At 36.1% G+C, this 20,816-nt stretch overlaps 2 protein-coding genes across 18 annotated transcripts in view; one reads left to right on the top strand and one right to left on the bottom strand.

The window, feature by feature from the left end:
* Positions 1–4,107, top strand: part of PPFIA2 (PTPRF interacting protein alpha 2) — a 421,613-nt gene extending 417,506 nt beyond the window's left edge. For 14 of the 16 annotated variants that reach the window (XM_084878850.1, XM_084878843.1, XM_084878855.1 and 11 more), the window contains 2 exons: positions 609–700; positions 2,731–4,107. In XM_084878850.1, coding sequence (XP_084734976.1) covers positions 609–667 — 59 coding nt within the window. In that variant the 3' untranslated portion in view covers positions 668–700; positions 2,731–4,107. The remainder of the gene's footprint in view (positions 1–608; positions 701–2,730) is intronic. The other 2 variants (XM_084878856.1, XM_084878844.1) reach the window with 1 other exon arrangement.
* A 2,457-nt stretch (positions 4,108–6,564) lies between these two features.
* Positions 6,565–20,816, bottom strand: part of ACSS3 (acyl-CoA synthetase short chain family member 3) — a 153,393-nt gene continuing 139,141 nt past the window's right edge. For both annotated transcript variants that reach the window (XM_084878860.1, XM_084878861.1), the window contains 4 exons: positions 19,444–19,566; positions 7,929–8,028; positions 7,667–7,842; positions 6,565–6,847 (listed from right to left, as the gene is read on the bottom strand). In XM_084878860.1, coding sequence (XP_084734986.1) covers positions 6,779–6,847; positions 7,667–7,842; positions 7,929–8,028; positions 19,444–19,566 — 468 coding nt within the window. In that variant the 3' untranslated portion in view covers positions 6,565–6,778. The remainder of the gene's footprint in view (positions 6,848–7,666; positions 7,843–7,928; positions 8,029–19,443; positions 19,567–20,816) is intronic.

The raw sequence follows: 20,816 nt of genomic DNA on the forward strand, positions 1-20,816 counted from the left end.
TATATATATATATATAACCATTCAGGAGGAGAGACAACTAGGCATGTAGTCACAATGTTATTTCTGTTTGATAAGCATTAAAAGGCAAATAGCCCCACTCTGGTTCGGCAATCACCTAGTACTGTTTCTTCCCAAACTGACAGTTACCATGGCCTTTAAAATTCATTCCCACATGAACTATGACCTCTGAGACACATGTTTTCTAACTTGTTAATATTCTGGAACAAGCTAGCAAAATTTATGAGTGATTTAACATAATTAAAATCAGTGTAGATCCCCTTCAATACTCTGCAGGGAAAACACTCGCCCTACTACATTCTCCACAAGCCATCTTTGCTGCAAAAGCAGACGGGCCCCGGGGAGCTGCTCTTGTTGCAGATTTCACCTCAGGAGAATGCACAGCTTGAAAGCTCAGTTGAACCACACTGGAATACATTTTCATTAGTAACTTGGTCTAGAGAAAAGGAATGTGAGTGGCTTACATCTGAGAGAAAGAGTGTCTACTGATAAGATCAGGCTCCCTTTATGCAGGCAAAAGAAATCTTTCTCATCTGAAATTTTGTGCTCAATCGTCCAAGTCCCTCTAAAGCCCTTTTCTCCATTTGCAGTTGCCTCTTCAAGACTGCAGAGGTTAGACAACTCCACTGTTCGCACATACTCATGTTGACAAGCCACTCAAAGGAGGCAGCACTGACTTGCTGTGAGTAGTTTTCCCTGGCTGACAAAAACCAAACCACCACAAAAATGGAACCTACATAGTCTAGTAACTATACACAATACTCTTTGGTACAGCCTAGCAGAACAGAGGTGAGATAACCCCTTTGAACTGCTAGAGGGTGGAAAGGATTCTATATTTTAACTCTTCATCTAGTATTTTCTATCACCATCTGTCTGCTGTGGGTCAAGGTCTGTTTGTCTGTTGGAGGCCTGTCACTATCTTCATACACACCAATGGGTTGCTACCACAGTCTTCTACTTTATAGTAGCATATTATATTGACACTCATAGCAATATTTATTGATGAGAGTTCGGCGCTTACAGAAAAATACTTTTAAGTGAATATTTTAATAGGGGAAGCTGAAATACACAGGGAGTGATTTTCAGAGCCAAATAGTGGCAGAGACAGGAAAATGATCTGGAGATGATTTCATATTAAAAACAAAATCATAACTGAGAATTTTGAACTTCTAGTATGTTATTTTTCACCACTATGATTTATATTTGTTGAAATTAAATATGAATTTTAAGTATCTCGGGCTTAAAGCATAGGAACAAAGTTAAATTACTTTGTAAGAATTGTGGACAGGACTAACAGAAAACTGTGAAATGTAATCATAAGGTGTAAGGCATGTATATTTACAGAGATATTACTTGGTGGAATTGACTTGCAAATCTATACCAAAATGGAGTTTCTTTCACAGTCTTAGAAAAACTGTGGCTTCCTAGATTATAAATGTCAAGTGCTCACAAAACATTTTTTAACCTACAACTGTACTTTACCAAAATACTTTACCATTCACAATAAATTAATATCTTGGAAAAACACTTTGTAGAGCAATAATTAGAAGAAAATGTATGCATGGAGAAGGGAGAGGAAGCAGTTATAGGCAGAGGAACAGCTCATCTTGTGCTGTTTATTCATTGTCTTGAACAAAAAGCTCCACACAACTTATTGTTGGTCTTTGGGGCCTAATTTGGGAGCTGATATGTTGCCTTATTTAGGTCACTATTTGAAGCTGCTGCTAATAAAACAAAAAGCTTTCAGATAAGAGATTTAATTTCAGAATATAAAACCCTAACATTAAAATTTTAATAGCAGCATGCAATTTGGCATCTAATTGGGCATGATCTAAAGTATATAATAATTTGGCTAATTGAGAAGCTTTTTAAAATACTGTTTGGAATAGCTTCTATATATAACATAATTTTCCCAGAAATGAATACTTCACTAAGTCACAAATGTCTACTTAATATGTTGAGTAGTGCTTGCTTCTTAACTCTTGACGGATGGGTAGGATAACTCTTTAACTATTTGCGATCTGTATTTTGTGCATGGCATTCAAGTTCATATTTTTTAGTTTTTACCATTCAATGGGAAAAAGCTTCTTATTTACAATAGGTTAATCTAGGACAACCAATTTTTATTTTTACACAACATTAGCAATTTTGTCATTAAAATAATTTAGAATACATTATTTATTTTCTGTCAGGAATAGTAATTGTGGACTTTTCCTAAAAATATTATGATAGGGAAAAAAAAAATCAATGATGCTACATCCCTGACCCAGATCCTTTAAAATTTATTATCATTATATTATTGTCATAATTAAACCAACATCTCTCCAAAAGAGCTCTAAAATATATGAGCTAGAATACAAATCTATTCCAAGGAATATGTCAACTACGCCCTATTATTAAGCAAGCTGTAAATATTTCAAAGGGGCTGCTGACATTTTCTTTGAACATATTTTTTTTAAAAATATATATTCCCATCATACTTTCCACAGAATTGAGCAAATGTTATTTATTAAGCTTGCCTGCACAGAATTGGAGAAGAGCAAATGTTCATTACATACAGCTGTTGGTTACATCCTAGATGATATCCTGTTCATTGTCTCTTAGGACAGAAGGAGGCAGGCTGCATGGCGGCAGCAGGTGTAACGGGGAAGGGGACTTTTCGGCCTGGGACCTAACTAACAGTAAACTAACGCTGTCCATTGAACATTCTAGATGTCGTCTTTTCGGTCTACCCTACCTAAAGTGCACTACCATCCAAGAAGACGAGCAGTGAACACCTTTGTGAAAACTGAATTCTAAGGAAATAACCACATGTAATGGTTTATTAAACTGAAAATGTGATTTTGGGGGGAGTCAGATATTATGTTTGATTAGTTCACTACAGTTGTAAGAAAATGCTTAAGTCATTTGAATAATAAACATCATCCACATCATAACTTCTGTACAACAGATGCTTTTATGAAATGGAGCCACCTGTTTTTTCATGTTTTATTGTAATATACTAGGCATTTATGTATTACTGTGTATGTATTTCTTTTTAACTGTGTAAGTCTTATGTAAATGGATATAAATATGATTTTTTTAAAAATAAAATATATGGTTCATGGAGTCTCAAGTGCAAACATTTGACAATACCAAGTACTGTTTGTATTTTACCATTCCACCATTTTTACAGTTTTTGAATTATAACGGTCAAATTGGTATGTTTCCTGGAAGCATGTTTCATGCCTCCACATGTTTCACCTTCAAAGTCTGTCAATACTTAAAGCTGAAAACCTGCCTCTGATCATGTACAAAAGAATGATTTAACCTGGAACTGGAGCCAAAAATAGACCTTTCAAGGCAATCAGGGATGTCCTCTTCTCTTTAGATATAGCACTGTGACGGCTCGATCTCCTTTTCAATACAAGACAAAACCAAACTGTTTACAAGAGTCAAAAAAAAAATATTTGAAAAGATTTATAAAGACAAAAACATTCTTCTCTCGTTACCTGTGGACCAATAATTTTTTTTCTTTACTAAGAACCACATGTCCATTCAAATACCTTGAACCGCCAGCAAGAACTGTTCAGTGAAGGCCAACCAACTAAGTCCCAGGCTCGTTTCCGCTGGAAGAAAGCAAATCCCGAACCCTCCCCTCCGTCAGTGTACCAGGGCGATAGCCAGTCCTGCCCAATGTCATAAGCTTTCAGCCGAGATGGCCTTGTTTCGACTTCCCTGAAGTCAGTCTTATCAGAGGAAATAAATGGAAGACAGAATGATTAACATATACAGTGTATAAAGTATAGAAGAGTAATCTCTTCCCTGTGGCTTTATTTGGTGGTGTTGCTGTTGTTTATTCTTTGTTTATATGGGAGATTTCAGAGTAAAACCTATTTAAGAAAACATTTATCTATCTGCTGATTTTCTGCTGTTTGATCTTATTAAGTGCAAGACCTGTCATGAGTAATTTCATTTTTTGTATTTAATTTGCTATGTTTGCACGTACATTACATTTGTTTTGATGTCTGTTTTTGTTTAAACAGATTCAGTCATGAAGTAATGGTAACAAAAGCCCTCTCCATTGTCAATAAAAAAGAATACTTCCAATCCTCTGTTTAAGCTTTGTTTTCTAGTCACGTAAAGTTGAACAATTTATTGAAAATCATTCTTGTAGTAGGGAATCTCCTCAAAAGTGAGTCAGCCACAAGGGGGAGTACTAAACTTGCTTATGAGAGTGATTTTACAATCTTCTGAAAATGTTGCCTGGGCAGAAACAATGGAAAAGAGCTCTTTCAACTCATCTGAACATGGGGATGCTGACTCACAGAAGTGAAATGTAATATAAAAACTATATTATAACAATATAAACTACATTTGTATCTACTCTTAATCACGGAAGTTTCTTCCTTTTAGAAATGACAAGCAAGAAATAGTAATCATTTATAACAGACTCCAATATATAGGGATAAAAAAGATCCAGCTATGTGTCTCATAAAAGCATAAAATATTCTTTAGTTTACAGGATATCTGTCAGATTCTAAAATTTATTCAATCCACTTAAAATCCATTGAACGACCATCTAGCAATATTATACATCTTCACATAATAATCTAAGTCTTTACAAATATAGTTTTATATAAATCAAACTGCTTTTTAATTGAAAAACAGTCTTAATTGTATATATCCAATATATTTTCATGAGCAAAATAACTTGAAAAACACTTCTATAGATTTTAAAATAAAATATTTATATTTTAATTTTTCCAATGTCTTACAGTAAAAAAGTTATGAAAATATGAAAAATCATACAGAATTTATTTAATCAAATAAATTTTAGTAACATTATATTGTTATTTTTAAAGGTACATTTAATTTGGAATATTTTAGGTACTATGTAGTAAAAGTGTTTTATTATATAAGTATTAACATAGAACCCCCCCTCCCAAATTTTAAGCAATCTGATGACTTGAGTGCCTTTCTGGTCCCATAATTATTAGTGTAAACGTGACATCCTCTGACCCTGCAAAGGAGATATATTTCCTCAATCAGACACAAGAAAAAGCTGCTTTCCCAGTCTTGTGCATTGTTTTATTCTCACTCAACTAGAAAATAGCTCCAGTCTGCTTCTGAAGTGTCCCTTCCAATGTGATTACCAGGGAAAATGTGCAAGAGATCAAAGTTGTAACCCTTTACACACTACTTACATCTGTGTAATATACCTTGAGTTTATTATACCTTGCAAATGATACAGTTTCAGATAAAGAATTCCATCTCAAATTAACTGAATCTCACATGAAAAAATACGGTTATACAATTAAATGCTAAGACATAACAAATGGTCTATTTGTACCCAATATAAGCTACACTTTAAGAAACTCAACAGTTTCAAATTATAAATTGCATGTCTGTCTAGTTGGTTAACTGAGGCTACTAAAATAATTAACAAAACAACTAGATGAATATAGTTTTTCCAGATGTAACCATCAAAAAGCCAATTTAAGCAAATAGAAATTTACTTGTAGAAGTCATTTATTTGAATAGTCTATGGTCCAAGTAAAAAGCACACATTTTCAAAATGTCTTTATACAGTTTGTAAGCAATTTTATAAAACAGAAAAGTAAATATTTTCTTTATCTAATATCTCTGACATATATTTCATGTACCCAGACTTTCATATTAGGGCAGCAGCTGTTCTTCACAATAATGTTCCTGATGGACTGAAAGAGTACCATCAAAGACTCAATGGGCATGGTATATTTTTTGTGTTTAAATGAATTCTTTGATTATTGATAATATGTTCAACTCTATGTAAATCAAATATTTAATTACCCATATTGTCTACTCTGATTAATTGGAACATTATCATAAGATTATTAAGAAAGATTCATTTTCAATGTTTTAAAAAATATATCAATGGTTTTATAGAAGTTTAAATGCAAAGATGTGTTTGGATGTCACAATACTTTTAGTGGGTTATTTAAAAATTAGAGATTTTACATAAAAATATTTTATTTTTGTTTCTCTTAGCATAATGTAAAAGTTTCTGCATTTCTTCCTGAAGAGCTTTCTTTTTGCCAGTGCACCCCATTTTATAGCACTTCCTTGTTTCCATAAGAAGCTGGAATCACTAAGTACAGTCCACTGAGAACCAAAACAAGGGGAGGGGCTCCAAAAGACCCTCACCTACATGACAGAGAAAGGGTTAAATGGCCTGAAGACCCTTAGCCAGGCACAGGATTCCCTTGACTAAGTAACAAATGACCTGACCCAGAGCTGTATCCAGCCTTCCCTCAGGAAATGACAAGACAGATCCGGCTACCTAGGAAATCACCGATTAGATGGTTACCATGCATGTCGGCAACTCAGTAATATTAGAAAACATTCCAAATTTCCATAAGAAAAATTGTAATCATTTTTTACTTCAACTTGAATTTTAGGTTTTGGGTCAAAGCTGCAGATGTCTATTTTGAGGAAGTGGCTTTATATTAATGTCACTTTGAATCAAAATGCTTTTGGGGGAGGTACAATTTTTAAAAATCATTCATTAGATACGTATTTTTTTAAAAAAACTAAAGTGCTAGACAACCTATGAGTCGTGTTAACAGTAATCCATAACAATGCTAATTGGGTCTAATCACTAGTCTTCCAGTGCATTTTTTTTTTTAAGACCACACTTCACAATTCACATTTCAGTTTGCAAGTAATTTCAATGTAAATAGTTATTTCTGTGAAATAATTCAAAAAACTTGACTCCAATTAGAAAACTGACTCAAAAAGGTCATGATCCCTGTTTGAGCACATCCTCTATGTGCCTAAAAACGCTGGGGTCTTCGATCGTAGGCGTTATCTGAAAAAAGAAATAGAGGTATGAGTGCACATCCTTGAAACCCTTTCATACATTCCATAATTAATTACATGCAATGTTGGATTCCCCATTATCTTTAATACTCATACGTAAATGCTCAAAAATAGGGAACATTGAACCTAATATTTAAAAATGTCCCTCAGCTCCCCAGAATGACAAAACAAACTGTCTTGTTAGCAAAACTAATGGTCCTCAATCTACTTTCTACAGAATTCCTCTTGAGACTTTCTATATTCCTCTATAAAATAAAAATAAAAAATTTTGCATTTGCTCATGCACTACTCTACTATTAAAATATGTATATCTCAGTAGGTATACTATGCAGACAAATTTTAAAATACATATGCTTGGATCAGCCTAAAGTTTCCTATAATAATTTCCATTCAATACAATTAGCATATTCATTAATGCAAAGAGTTTAAACATGTGTAGCCAGCCTTGATTACTTGCTTTCTCACTAACAGCCATTAATGAATACAATGAAGGAAAATGTAATTCAATAAAAATTGCATTTCCATAAGTTTGATTGGATTTAACTAACATACTTACTAATAGTAATATTTTCACACACTGATTCTTATATTCTCAAAACATATGATCTTAATTAATCTGTGGTTCTCCAAAGCCATGATCCCTACAGAGTGGTTATGCAATTTCTCACTTAATATTTAAAAAAGTGCTATAATGTGTATTTTAGGGATGCAATTCATGCTTGAGACCATTTTAAAGAACTTTGCTGATGTCAAGGAAATGGGGATAAACCATTTCAAAACTCAACATTGAACATTATTGAAGATTTACCTTATAAGGCTTGCCATTGACAAGGGCAGACAGAGCTGACCGTGGAATTTTGCCCGATCTAGTTTTGGGTAACTGTTTGACAAAAACTGCATTTCGGAAAGCAGCCACAGGGCCAATGCTCTGTCTAACGTGCTTTACAATTTCTTCCAACACTTGTTCCTCGGTTGTATTGATACCTAGGGAGAGGGTCAGATGGGCAGCAGTGAATTCACCTTAGTTAATCATTCAGGGCCCAAATAGTCAGGGAGGACAAAGCTCTCACCTTTGTTCAACACGCAGAGGGCTAAGGGGACATGCCCTTTCAAAGGGTCTTCCTTGCCAACAACAGCGCAGTCAGCCACGGTGCCATGGGAAAGGACTGACTGTAATAAGGAAAGGCATTCATTTAGAGTGTGTGTATGTGCGTGTGTGTGTGTGTGTGTGTGTGTGTGTAAATTCTTTTAACTGGGAAACTAAGTACATGTCAGATAACTCAAAAACACACACCTGTCTGTGTGAAAATTACTACTAATTCACAATTCATATCTTACTACTGGTGTGAATGGTTAGGATCCCCACAGTAGTCATTCACAAAGACTGACGGTAATTAAGACAAATTGCTTAGTTTACCTGGAAAGTAAGAAATTTGTTTCTTCATCTCAATTGTTTATTAGTGAAGTCAGGGAAAATATGTTGGGGACACCACAGGTTAACCAATTGCAACCAAAAAGACAGACTCATGGTGATTTGGCTTTAGTGCTGGCAACCAAAAGCTCACCTACCAGGAGTCCATGGCAGCCCCAGGACTAAAGACGGAGTGCTTATATTTTTGCATCTGTTACTAAGCAAAGACTAGAGCATTTCTTTTCTTGAGTGACCACCCAACCAGAGAAGACTTTCCAAAACAAGAGACTGGACATGGAGTGAAGCCCTGAGATCAAGGAATCACATTGTCCAGGAACCATTTTCATATGCTCACCCGAAGCTCTCAGGGTCTTAAAGTGAATATCCAAAAAGCTATTTTCTGAAAAAGTAATACGTATTTCAGTGACTGCAAATCTCCAATGACTAGACAAAACAGTGAACAAGATACCAACAGTTCATTTAGAAGTTCTATTCTTTCTTCCAGTCAGTCATTCAACAAAGATTGACTAAACACTTCCTGTGTTCCAGCCAGGGCACTAGATTCAATGGTGAGCAAAGACAGGCAGAGCACAGTCTATGATGCCTATGGCCTAGTAGGGGAGAGCAATACTAACGATCTAGCATAAATATTTGGTTACCATAAATGTCTAAATATAAAAATGTAAGGGCTTTGGGGCATTAATCTATTTTATATGTGAAATAGAGCAAAAGTAACCAAGTTGGCTGAAGGATACGGATGTCAGAGAAGCCTTCTCTTAGGAAGGGACAATAAGCTCCGGTCTGAAGGATTAGTGGACATGGATTAGGCAGAGGAGGGAGCCCTGAGGAAGGATGTACATGTACAGTCACACCTGAAAGAAACCAGCGTGGCTGGAAAGCAGGCGCAAGGCTGAGAAGAGGTAAAGAGAGGCTGTGCAAAGACTTTCAACTGCAGTTGTGGCAGCATTGGGATGGTAAGAAAGCACTTTCAGGAGTTGAGGAAGAGATGCAAGATCAGATGGGTTCTTAATATTAACTTTATAATTTAGAGTAGTTTTAGGTTCACAGAAAACAGCATAAGTACAGGAAGTTCCCATACACCTCCTGCTCCTGTATACGAACAGCTTTCCTCACCATCAAAACCCCTCACCAAGGTGGTATATTTGTTACAAGTGATGAACCAACATTGACATATCATGACCCTCATCCATAGTTTACTTTAGAGTTCACTCTTGGTGTATATTCCATGTGTTTTAAGACATGTATTCACCATTACGGTATTTTTCAGAATGGCTTCATTGCCCTAAAACAAACAAACAGACAAACAAACAAATCTGTGCTCTGCCTATTTATCCCTCACTTCCCCCTAATCCTTGCCAACTAGTGATCTTTTCACTGTCTCCAAAGTCCTTTTCCAGAATGTCCTGTAGTTGGACATAACAGTAGATAGCCTTTTCAGATTGGCTTCTTCACCTCTGAGAGGATTTTGAAAAACACAAGCTTGTTTCGCATGTGGAGGGTAAGTAGCAGATTGATGAGTGAGTATCAGTTTGTGCAGAGAAACCACCTAAGAGGCTCCTGGAATAGACCAAGGATATGGCAGTGGGACTGAAGATTCTAGTGTTTATTTAGAAGTAAAACAGATACAGGGATAAATTGGATATGGAACACGAAGAAGCGAAGAGTTAAGAATGATTCAGTGTATTTGGTTGAGCAGCTAGTTGGGTAGTGATGTCATTTTCTAAGCAAGAAAATGCAACTGAAGACTAGGCCTGAGAAGAAAGATCGTTTGTTAAGTCTTAGAAACTTACTAAGGAGTGCTGGGACATCCAAGCCAGAACAGTTGGAGCTGAGGAAAGGCTCAACCTGGAGATGCATATTTGAACAGCATTAATATTAGATGCTAATGAAGGCTGTGGACATGGACAAATTCGGGAGAAAGCAGTGAGAGAAAAAGAGTGAAAGCCTTAAGGAACTGCAACAGCTAATGGCTACATGAAAAAAAAGAAGCTGATAAACTTGACTAAAAAGGCACAACCAGACAGGTAGGAGAGAAATCAACAGAGTCTGGGACATTTCACTTTCAACTCCCAAACCTTCAATGAAGAAACTTTTTCTCTTTTGATTGAGTTAAATAAAAAATTAACATTCTCTCCTCCAAGCTCCTGGAAAACTCAGTGAACTGCTAGATGCTTTGGTATAAAACTGGTGTGCTACCTCACACAGCCCTAATTAAACACACAGATCAAACTTTCTCCTCTATCCTATCGTTAGCATCCTTTGAAATTTTGATGCACACCCACACAGGTTTTGACTTCTATATTGTGGAGGGTAGAACTTTAAAATCAGGGAGTATTTTAAAATCAGAAGTAATAAATAACAGAGTTCTCTATAATTTCAAAGTTTCCCATTTTTTTCTAACTGTGCATAAATTCTTAAAAATCTGTGAGAGATTATCTCTTTCCATAATTGCATGCCATCTGTAAATGAGGTTCACTATTATTGTGGATAAAATATTATATTGACCTGTCAGTGTTAAAAAGATACCATAAAGGAAGGGAGCCAACCAATTTTCTATTTTGGCCCCACCAACCATACTGACATGCCAAATAATGATTTCAACAATTGAGTCATTATAAAAGAAAATATCAAAATATGCCTTGCCAACAATTGAGGGACAGAAGTGAGCCAAATGTCCTGTGAGGAAAAACAATCAAAAGCCACGTTTGTACATTCCCTTTGTATAAATTCTATGGTGCAGCTGCAAAAAAGAAGAATCTCTTACATTTTGAGATAGCATGGAGGGACCTGGAGAGTATTATCCTAGTGAAATAAGCCAGTCTGACAAAGACAAATATCACATGATCTCACTCATATATGGAATGGAATGAACAAAAACAAAAACAAAAAAATGAAGGATAAAATAGATCCAAAGACATAGAAGTATGGAATAGACTGAGGAATCTGAGAGGGAAGACAGGGATGGGGGGTGGTGGTGGGGTAGTGGGGTGCTGGAAGCCAATTCCAGCATGTCATAATTATAAGTTTCATGGAAAGGTTGATGAAGCTTTGTGGCTCAACAAAGGCTGAGTCATATATGTAATCATCTGTTGGAATGGCTAAAAAGCATCTCTCCCAAACCTGAATAGGATAATTGTTTGGGGCCAGACAGCTCAGGGCATCTTAATCTACAAGTTATTGCCTCCTGTTGTCCAAACACCTGAACAGCTGTAGGTTATTCTCCAATCTGACAATGCTTCTGTAAACCCTACTCTTTGAAACCATACCCTTTGAAGTGTATTATCTCCTCCTTGCCTTAGGACAAATTGTGTTAATAAAAAGCATGGGTCCTGAGTCAAGGGGAAGTCTTTAGCTCCTTTAGCTGAAGCTCCTCTGACCACCAATGTCTTTCAAAACTATCTTTCATTTTTGGACTCCTTATTGAATCTATGCACAGCCTTTCTCCAGATTGTTGAACCCTTCATAATGCTGGGACAAGAAACCCAACAGTGGGAAGAGTAACTGAGAAACTTATATGCATATATGCATACCCATGGACACAGACGATAGTGTGATGAAGGCTTGGGAGGGGCAGGTGTGGGGTAGAGGGGATCAATGGGAGAATAGAGAGTGGGCATCTCTAATACTTTCAACAATAAAGATGATTTTTTAAAAAGAAAGTGACTGAAATAAATAAAACAAATAACTAAATTCTATGACAAATCTGTGGTTAATAAATAAATCCCCTCTAAAGATACAACTTAAATGGTAATTTAAGATACAACTTAAGCTGAAACTGGTTTGGCTCAGTGGATACAGTGTTGACAGAAGGGTCCCGAGTTTGATTCCGATCAAGGACATGTACCTTGGCTGCGGGCACATCCCCAGTAGGGGGTGTGCAAGAGGCAGCTGATCGATGACTCTCATCGATGTTTCTAACTATCTCTCTCTTTCTCTCTGTAAAAAAATCAATAAAATATATATTTTTTAAAAGATACAACTTAAATATACTCACCAAAAGTAAGTATATAAATAGGTGATGGCAATAGGTCTGATAAATGTCTGTTATTCATTGTTACAGGTGACTGCCAACTTTTGTGTGAATTTTAATGAATTGAAAGGTTGCACCTTTAATCAGCTATATTACATCAGCTTTTCAATACTTCAATGAGTATTTTCATTTAATAAAACATTATTTAAACCATGCATCCCATAAAATGTGAGGAGCTGAAGAAGAGGAATGTTTCTTCATTTCCTCTGACATTGGAGTCACCTAGAAAATCTCCAGAATCCACATCTTCATCAATAATCATATTGCTCTACTAAGGAAAATATTCAGCTATTTTATATTTATGTAAATTCAGGAATTAGTTAATGCTGTATAGAAGTGAAATTTAATGGCCTCTTTGTTGAATATGCACTTTATAAAAATATATTCAGTCTTGAAGATATCATTCCTGAAACAGTGAACAAGATAGCTAACTTGGTGGGAACAACCATCAAAAGGCAAATTATATGTGAACACTGCCCTGGGCTCTAAAAACAATATTTTAACACCAGATTTCCAAGTTCCCCAAGATACTACTAGATACATTTAATAAACTGGAACCTAAGCAACCAGAGAAAGAATGAAACAGGAAGCCCAATATGTTCCCTGGAGATATGTCTGCATGAAAAGGTCTGCCCACAACTGCGGAAGAGAACCAAGCATGAAGCACCACATTGAAGCTAGTAATTTTGCCTCAGAAGACCTGAACTACTAGATTTCAGATCCAATTTCCTTAAAAAAAAAAACCTTGAGCTTCCACTGAAGTGTCCCCAAAACCCAGCTGGATGCTAGGCTTTTAAATATTAATCAACTGTTCAAATAGATGTGATTATTACTTAACAGTTACAGAAGACCTCACACACATTGGTATCTTCAAGGAAAATGTCCTCTTAAATTTGTAAAATCTCTTTTAGGACTCTACTTTCTTACGATGAAAACAGAAATTAACATAGGGTTTCCTGAAATGTTTTGGATATTAACAATTTTAATAGAACTTCTGTTTGAGTAAGTCTTATTTTTGAGAAGATGGAAAAGCACAGATATTTTCACCGTATATGAAACAACACGCTGTTCACTTTTAATTTCTACAAATGAGACTTCCAAGAGATTAAAACCCTCAAGTCTTATTTTATGAAGGCAAAAATGAAATCCAGCATTCACTACTGAGAATCCTGGAAAAGCATTTATATATCCGGTAAGGTTTGGGCACTTTCATAAATGCTGGTTACAGCATCAATGTTGTAAACATTTCACATGCATCTTAACTGTCACTGAATTAAGCATTTGTGCTAGGAGCTGAAAAAAAGGCCAATAAGGCACGCTAGTTTACAACTCTCTCCAACTGATCCCAAGAAAAGACAAGCCTGATAGGAACTGAGATAATTTCTTCAATATGAATTAAAGAGCTAACCATTTAATTCATAAAAAAGCTTGAAGGCTGAGAGATGTCCTGCTATGTGCTGTAAGAATTCCAAGACTCGGTGACAACAGTCCTGTTAAATGCCATTGATTCTAGCACAGCTTTTCAATTTTAACTGGCTACCTTTCGCCTGGCTCATTCTGCTGTTACATATTGTGATAAAAATGTCAGCAGAAACATATTAAAGTATAATATATATTTAAATAGGTTGATCCTTCTCCTTTCATTCTAAAAACAGAACAAAGAAGTTTGATTGATATTAAGATCTGTGCATATGTAATCTCATACTTTGATTAGCTGAGTCAGCCATAAATGAAAGTAAATACTGGAAGTAATCTCCTACAAGCAAGAAATTAAAAGTTCATAGAACCAGAACCACCTTTTGCCAGCACACTAAAATACTCGAGGCGTAAATTTCAATTTCAAGTTATCACAAAATCCAGAGTCAGTTAAAAACAAGATAATATTGTGTATACACATAAAGGTCATATATTCTAAGCCATTTTCTAAAATGCTTTCCTTTTACTCAAATACAGTAAATCCTCAATTCTGTGGACCTCTATTTATTGGTCTTCAGATTTAACGGACAATATTTTTGCTCCATTATATCATATGTGAAAATTAAGACCCTGTTAATTTTAAAACTCTGTTAACCAAAATTTGCTAATAATCAAGTTAACAGGTTACTTTTTTTTTGTTATTAATTCAGTTATTTGTAACAAATTTTAGTAAATAGGCCATATGTTGGGGGAAAAAACACTGCAGTAATTTCTCCAACATAAATATTTCATATCTACAACCATAGTCTGCAAATTTAAACCCAAGAGTCACCACTCGTAAACAATGTCCAGTGAATGATCGACACGTGGTCACACCGCACTGTGAGAGGTAATTGGTTCTGTTATCACATGGCCATGGTTTTCTGCAGCAGCTTTAACACTGCTCATTGACGTTCCCCTGCCACACCCCAGACGTGTGCATTTGTTTACTCAGAGGGACCGGAGAAAGCACATATATATTACTCCTATTCAGTATAAATTTAAAATTATTATAATACGTATAGGAAACTTTCCTGTGGAATTAAAAATTTCATACATACTTAATTTTAATAACTGAAAGTGTCTATATAAGTAAAAACAGGTAAACTAACTAAGCTATCAATTTTTTAACATATGCATTCAGAAAACCTGCTCCGTTATATAATAGACTTTTGGCTTTAATGGATAACCCCTCACCAAAATTAGTCCATTATTTCACTGTAACTTCTCATTGTCACTTTTTTAAAAAGTCACTTGACAGGCAGTGTTAAGCTATTAAATTTAGGCTGAAGATAATACCTCCTTTAAATAAGGTGATCATCTCTTAATCATAGGAAGGGAACTAAACTTGGATTCTGCATACTCTGACCCCACTGCATTTTAATCACGCTACTTTAGATATTTGCTTTCATTTAAACTAGTTTGCCCCACTCTGTCTGAACTATCCTAGGTTTGGTTCTAGAGAAGACAGAATAAACACATCCCACCTTATCGCTTACACTAATTACAATGAAAAATCTCTGGTGTAAATTACAGATCAGATAATTCTACCGAAACATGAGATACAGCCTGATGGTGAGGCTCCTGTTTAGTTTGGTGGTTTATTGGTTGCTTGGTTGGCTTGGAGGGTTTTACATTTTTGTGGTTTGTTTGTTGGTAGGGTTTGCCTCCAATATATTCTTGCCTGGGTGCCAGAGTAACCCCAAATGTGCTTTGAATGCAGACAAAAAAAGCCCTAAGAAACGCATGCTGTGTCTAGCCAGAGATCCAGGAAAAGGAAGCAGGGACTCTGGGACACATATCTTTTTACTTTTATCCTCCCTACTCCCGATGATGAACATCAGCAAAGAAGAAGTGCCCTCTTTCTCCCTAAAGAACTGCAGCAAGTATGTTGTCTCCACACACCCTGCTCCAAGAGCCTGGGGAGATTCGGTGCCACCTGCCCTCCCACCGGCAGCCATCCAGTCCCTGAGAGTGGATCCCTGTTGACTTGCCTTGCTCTATACCCGGTGAGTGCAGGCAAGGGCACAGAGTCCCTCTCTCTCCCCATGGCTACTGTACAGACAGACCTTGCAGAACTGAGCACTAAAGCCCTAGCTCTCTTTACAAAAGAGCAGAAAGAGGAGCCTTGGGAATCAGAGACTGAGGAATGGATTGCATAGAGGCAGGAGCTAGAGAAAGGGATATTTTATTGTAACTGGCAGCAACTTCGTTTCTTTAATAGGACCTTTTCTCCTTGCTTTCCCTGTGACTCAAAGTGGCCTCATCCAGGATCCTGCCTTAGCTGTGTCCTTCTCCTGCAGGACCACGCCCTTCCTCAGTAAGCCCTCAGGACAATGAGACCCTGGTCAGCATCAAACAATCTTAGGAACAAAGACTTGTGCTACTGACCACCAAGACAAGTTTCAATTAAATATAACATCTATGTTTCACTGTGTCTCAGCTCCAGACCCAGAAAAGTGGAAGGATCACATTCTTGCAACACCAGATGAAGCTACCCATGGCTGACATCAGGACTAAATGCACTGATCAGCTACCCCCAACCCTAGCACAGCCCAAACATAGAGACCATGACCCTATCTCCCTTAGTCACCATGATTAATGCTTTCCCCCTATGTAACTATCCCATGGAAGCCATCAAAAGAGGCCTTTGAGCAGGAGCTCACCTGTGACTCAGTATGGCACCAGTTCCTTAAAAATAAAACTTTACTTTCTTGGCTGCAAACTCCTGTTCACATTTGCTTGGGCTTTGATGTGCACAGACAAGCAACCCCCTTTAGTTCAGTAACAGAGTCAGTACAGAGAAGGTTCTGAACACTTAACTTTCAGATTGACCTTTGGGAGAGACATGTGTGAGATGGACTAGAGTAGCAGTGCAAAGGCTTTGAATACTAAACTGATGCTGAAAGCACAGTCCACAGAAAGTGGGTAAGGAGATATGGTATGATCTTGACCTCTTGCTAAAATAAAAAATTGTAAGAACACAAATCCAGATAGTTTATACAGAATCCAGAATCTCATAATGCAATATTCAAAATATCCAGGATATAAATCTAAAATTATCGGACATTAAAAAAAAAGAGGAAAATTAATAATTGAAAAAATATGAAAAAAATTTTAAATCAAAGAAAAAGAAAAAAATGAGGAAAAACTAAATACTGCTTAAGAAAAAAGGCAATAAGCACATGCAAACCCAAGATGACCCAAATATTAGAATCACCAGACAAATATTTTAATGCAGCTTTTATAACAGTGGAGGAATAAAATTTGCATGAATTTCTCCTGTAAAAAAAACCAAAAAACTGGCCACTGAAACCGATTTGGCTCAGTGGATAGGCCTGCAGACTGAAAGGTCCCAGTTTTGATTCCTGGTCAAGGGCAACCTTGGTTGTGGGCACATCCCCTATAGGGGGTGTGTAGGAGGCAGCTGGTTGGTGTTTCTCTCTCATTGATGTTTCTAGCTCTCTGTCCCTCTCCCTTCCTCTATGTAAAAAAAATCAATAATATATATATATATATATATATATATATATATATATATATATATATTTTAACTGTGGCTTCCTGAGAATTTTAAAATACCCGTGAGAATCAGAGTTGCAGATATTTGTCTAGTTAATTGCTCTGATCTAACAGGATAATACACTTTTTCTAGTTTCCCTGAGAGGGCCAAATGATTATTGCTTAACCCCTAGGTTAAACTCCCAAGGTTCTAGGGAGACTGGTTCAGCCTCTTCCATGTCAAAAAGCTGAAGCCTCAGAAACATTTCTAGTTTGTAAAGCTTGAAGACAAAGGGTTATCTTGCTCCAGGAGAGATTTTATTTACATATCAAAGAGCTGAAGTTTGGATTCAGGCCCTTAGATTTTCAACAAGGCTCTTCCAGGAGGTGAAAAGGTAGCTGCCTCCTTCCTATTTATCAGCAGAGAAAAATCTTTTTCCTTATTTCTCATCTAGGGAGTGTCTGGCTACTCCTGTAGGGACATTTCCCATCAGCTCTCATGGGTTACCTAGTATTAAGATCTGGGGTAAGAAGGTGATGACACACTTATTATTACTAAGAAATCTGTCTATTATCCAGAGCACATCGTTGCACATTCAGGATAAAATTAACAAATGGTCCAAGAAGTATGGGCAAACACTTTTAGAATAAATGGAAACAAAATTTCTTAGGGAAAAAAACTAAATTTACAAAAATGACTTAAAAGAAGAGAGAAAAGCTGATATGGGGCAAGTGAAAAAAGAAAAGACAAACAAACAAACAAAACAGCTAATAAACATAAATATATCAATAATTAATTAAAATGTAAATGATCTAAAGACTGGATAAAGATAAAAACAAGATAAATAGTACAAGACTGGATAAAGATAAAAACAAGATTCAACTATTACTATTTCATATCTACAGGAAATCCACAGGAAGCATAAATATCCAGATAGATTCTAAATGAAAGAATGGAAAAGATAGATGACAATATTCTATAAATATTATCCATAAAATATAAAGTTGCTATATAATTATCACACAAAACTAACTTCAGAACAATGACTATTACCCTTTTTTAAATCAGCATACTAAAACAATAATGCATTGCAACTAAGTGAGGTTTATCCCAGCAATGAACAGCCCCCCCTGCCGGCCTGGTCGCCCCCAACTGTTCCCCTCTACTGGCCTGCTCATCCTTAACTGCCCCTGCTTTGTCAACCTGGTAGCCTCATACTGCCCCACCCACTGACCTAGTCGCCCCTTACAGCCCCTCCCCCCAGCATTATTTATAATTGCCTCAAGCTAGAAACAATCCAAATATCCCTTAATGGGTACATTAACTGGTTGGCACAGCCATAGATGGAATACTGCACAGCAATATGAAAGGACAGATTACTGATCTACACAGTTACTGGGATGGCCTCAAATGTATTTTCCTGAGTGAAATAACCCAGTTTCAAAAAGTTACGTACTAGTACTGTTTTATTTCTTTATAGGACATTCTAGAGAATGTATAAACAATGAAACAAAAAATTCAGTGGGTACCAAGGGTTAGAAATAGAGAGGGTCAGAGTATGAAAATGACATGAGGGAATTCTTTGATAGTGTTGAAATTTTTCTGTATCCCTTCTATGGTGATGGTTATAAAATATATACAAGTAAAAAACTAAAAAACAAACAACAAAAAAAACCTGTATTATTATACAACAAAAAAGTGAATTTTAATCTATGTAAATGTAAAAAATTAAAAACATTAAAAAAAAATCTCTTCTCGGTACTTTGTGTAACATATATTGGCAAAAAATTCTCATGATTTAATAGTATAATAAAATGTTTAAATTACACCACTTTAAGACTATGAACAAACCTGGTTATGAAGCAGGAGAAAAATCAAGAAGCTAGAAGCAATCAAGGAGCAAGTATCAAAAGACAAGTGTATATAGACTGCTCCATAAATAACATATACATAAAAATTTCGTACTATCACTAGGACAGAAATGGCGGAGTGTATGAAGAACATGAATAACCACAGGAGAAGGTGAGATAGCAGAGTAACCTAGCCTCTCCTTGAAATGAAGGGTGTGGTGATTTTCCAGGTTGAATAATTTAAACTCAGTACTGACTTTGGCTCAGCTCTGTTCCAAAACAGTACCCAGCATAGAAGATCAACATTCATTAATACCTCTTCAATGGCACCTGCAGAAATCCTGTGACCTGCAACATTTATCACGTCATCAACTCGTGACATAACATACAAATAACCTTCCTCATCCATGTAACCAGCATCCATGGTGTCATAATATCCCTGAAAATCAGAATAAAAAAATCTCTAATTAGCATATACTATTGGGGAATAAAATCATTTCAAGGCTGATAAAATGTATAAAATGTCTCAAAATTAATTTATTGTATGCATTTGACTTTTTATTATAACTAGCCTATGAAATTAAATTACTTTTGATTATTGAAAGCTTAATAGAAACTCTTTGCTCCACTAATAACCAAGAATAAATTAAAATGTTCTTATATGTATTTTGAATTAAGCTTTTGGTCTTAGAGTTGTAAAGCTTAGGAATAAATTTCTTTTTTTAAAGTGAAAAGTAATAGCTCAACATTTCCAATTTGGTATTGCCAAGTAATTCTTTGGCAGATTTATTCTCTAATTGTGCTAATAATTAAAAGCTTTAAATCTCTCTATAAAATAATTATAAAACAGAGCACAGTTTATTAACATGGATTAGGATTGAAATCTCGCTTCAGTGAAACATAATAAAGCAGTCAGTATGAAATTAAATTTTTTAATCAGCTCCAGGGAGCAGTACCTCTTCACTGGTCCAGAAGTCATGTAGAATGAAGAATCAAGAGTAAGTATAGCCGAAACCGGTTTGGCTCAGTGGATAGAGCGTCGGCCTGCGGACTGAAAGGTCCCAGGTTCGATTCCGGTCAAGGGCATATACCTTGGTTGCGGGCACATCCCCAGTGGGGGGTGTGCAGGAGGCGGCTGATCAATATTTCTCATTGATGTTTCTAACTCTCTATCCCTCTCTCTTCCTCTCTGTAAAAAAAATCAATAAAAATAAAAAAAATTAAAAAAATTAAAAAAAGAGTAAGTATAAAGAAATAAATATTATGTCACTAATGCCTCTGAGTTATCTTGACACCTATGTTTGTGAGCATGGGCTTTGGAACTGAGCCCAGTGAGTCACTATTTGTGTTTCTGAATCTTCCTCACACTCAGGATGCTCATCTTATAAGGCTTTTTGAGCCATAAAGGAGATGGTGCATGTAAAGAGGACAGACCCTGGTACATCATGAGTCCTCAATAATTGGCTCTAATTGCAATAACGACTGCAATTACTATTAGAGAGGGAATATGTAGCATTAGTTCAAGAGCATGGTCTCTGGAGCCAGATTATAAGGGTTCCAATGTTAGCTCTGTTACTTCTAAGCTATGGTCAAGTCACTCAATCCTCTGTGCTATTAACCCCTTAGATGAGCGATTTGAGATCAGGATAACAAGACAGAGTACAGACTCACTACCTATAGTTTAAACAT

Source organism: Pipistrellus hanaki (assembly GCF_964339955.1).
Source record: "Pipistrellus hanaki genome assembly, chromosome: 3".
Lineage (NCBI taxonomy): Eukaryota > Metazoa > Chordata > Mammalia > Chiroptera > Vespertilionidae > Pipistrellus > Pipistrellus hanaki.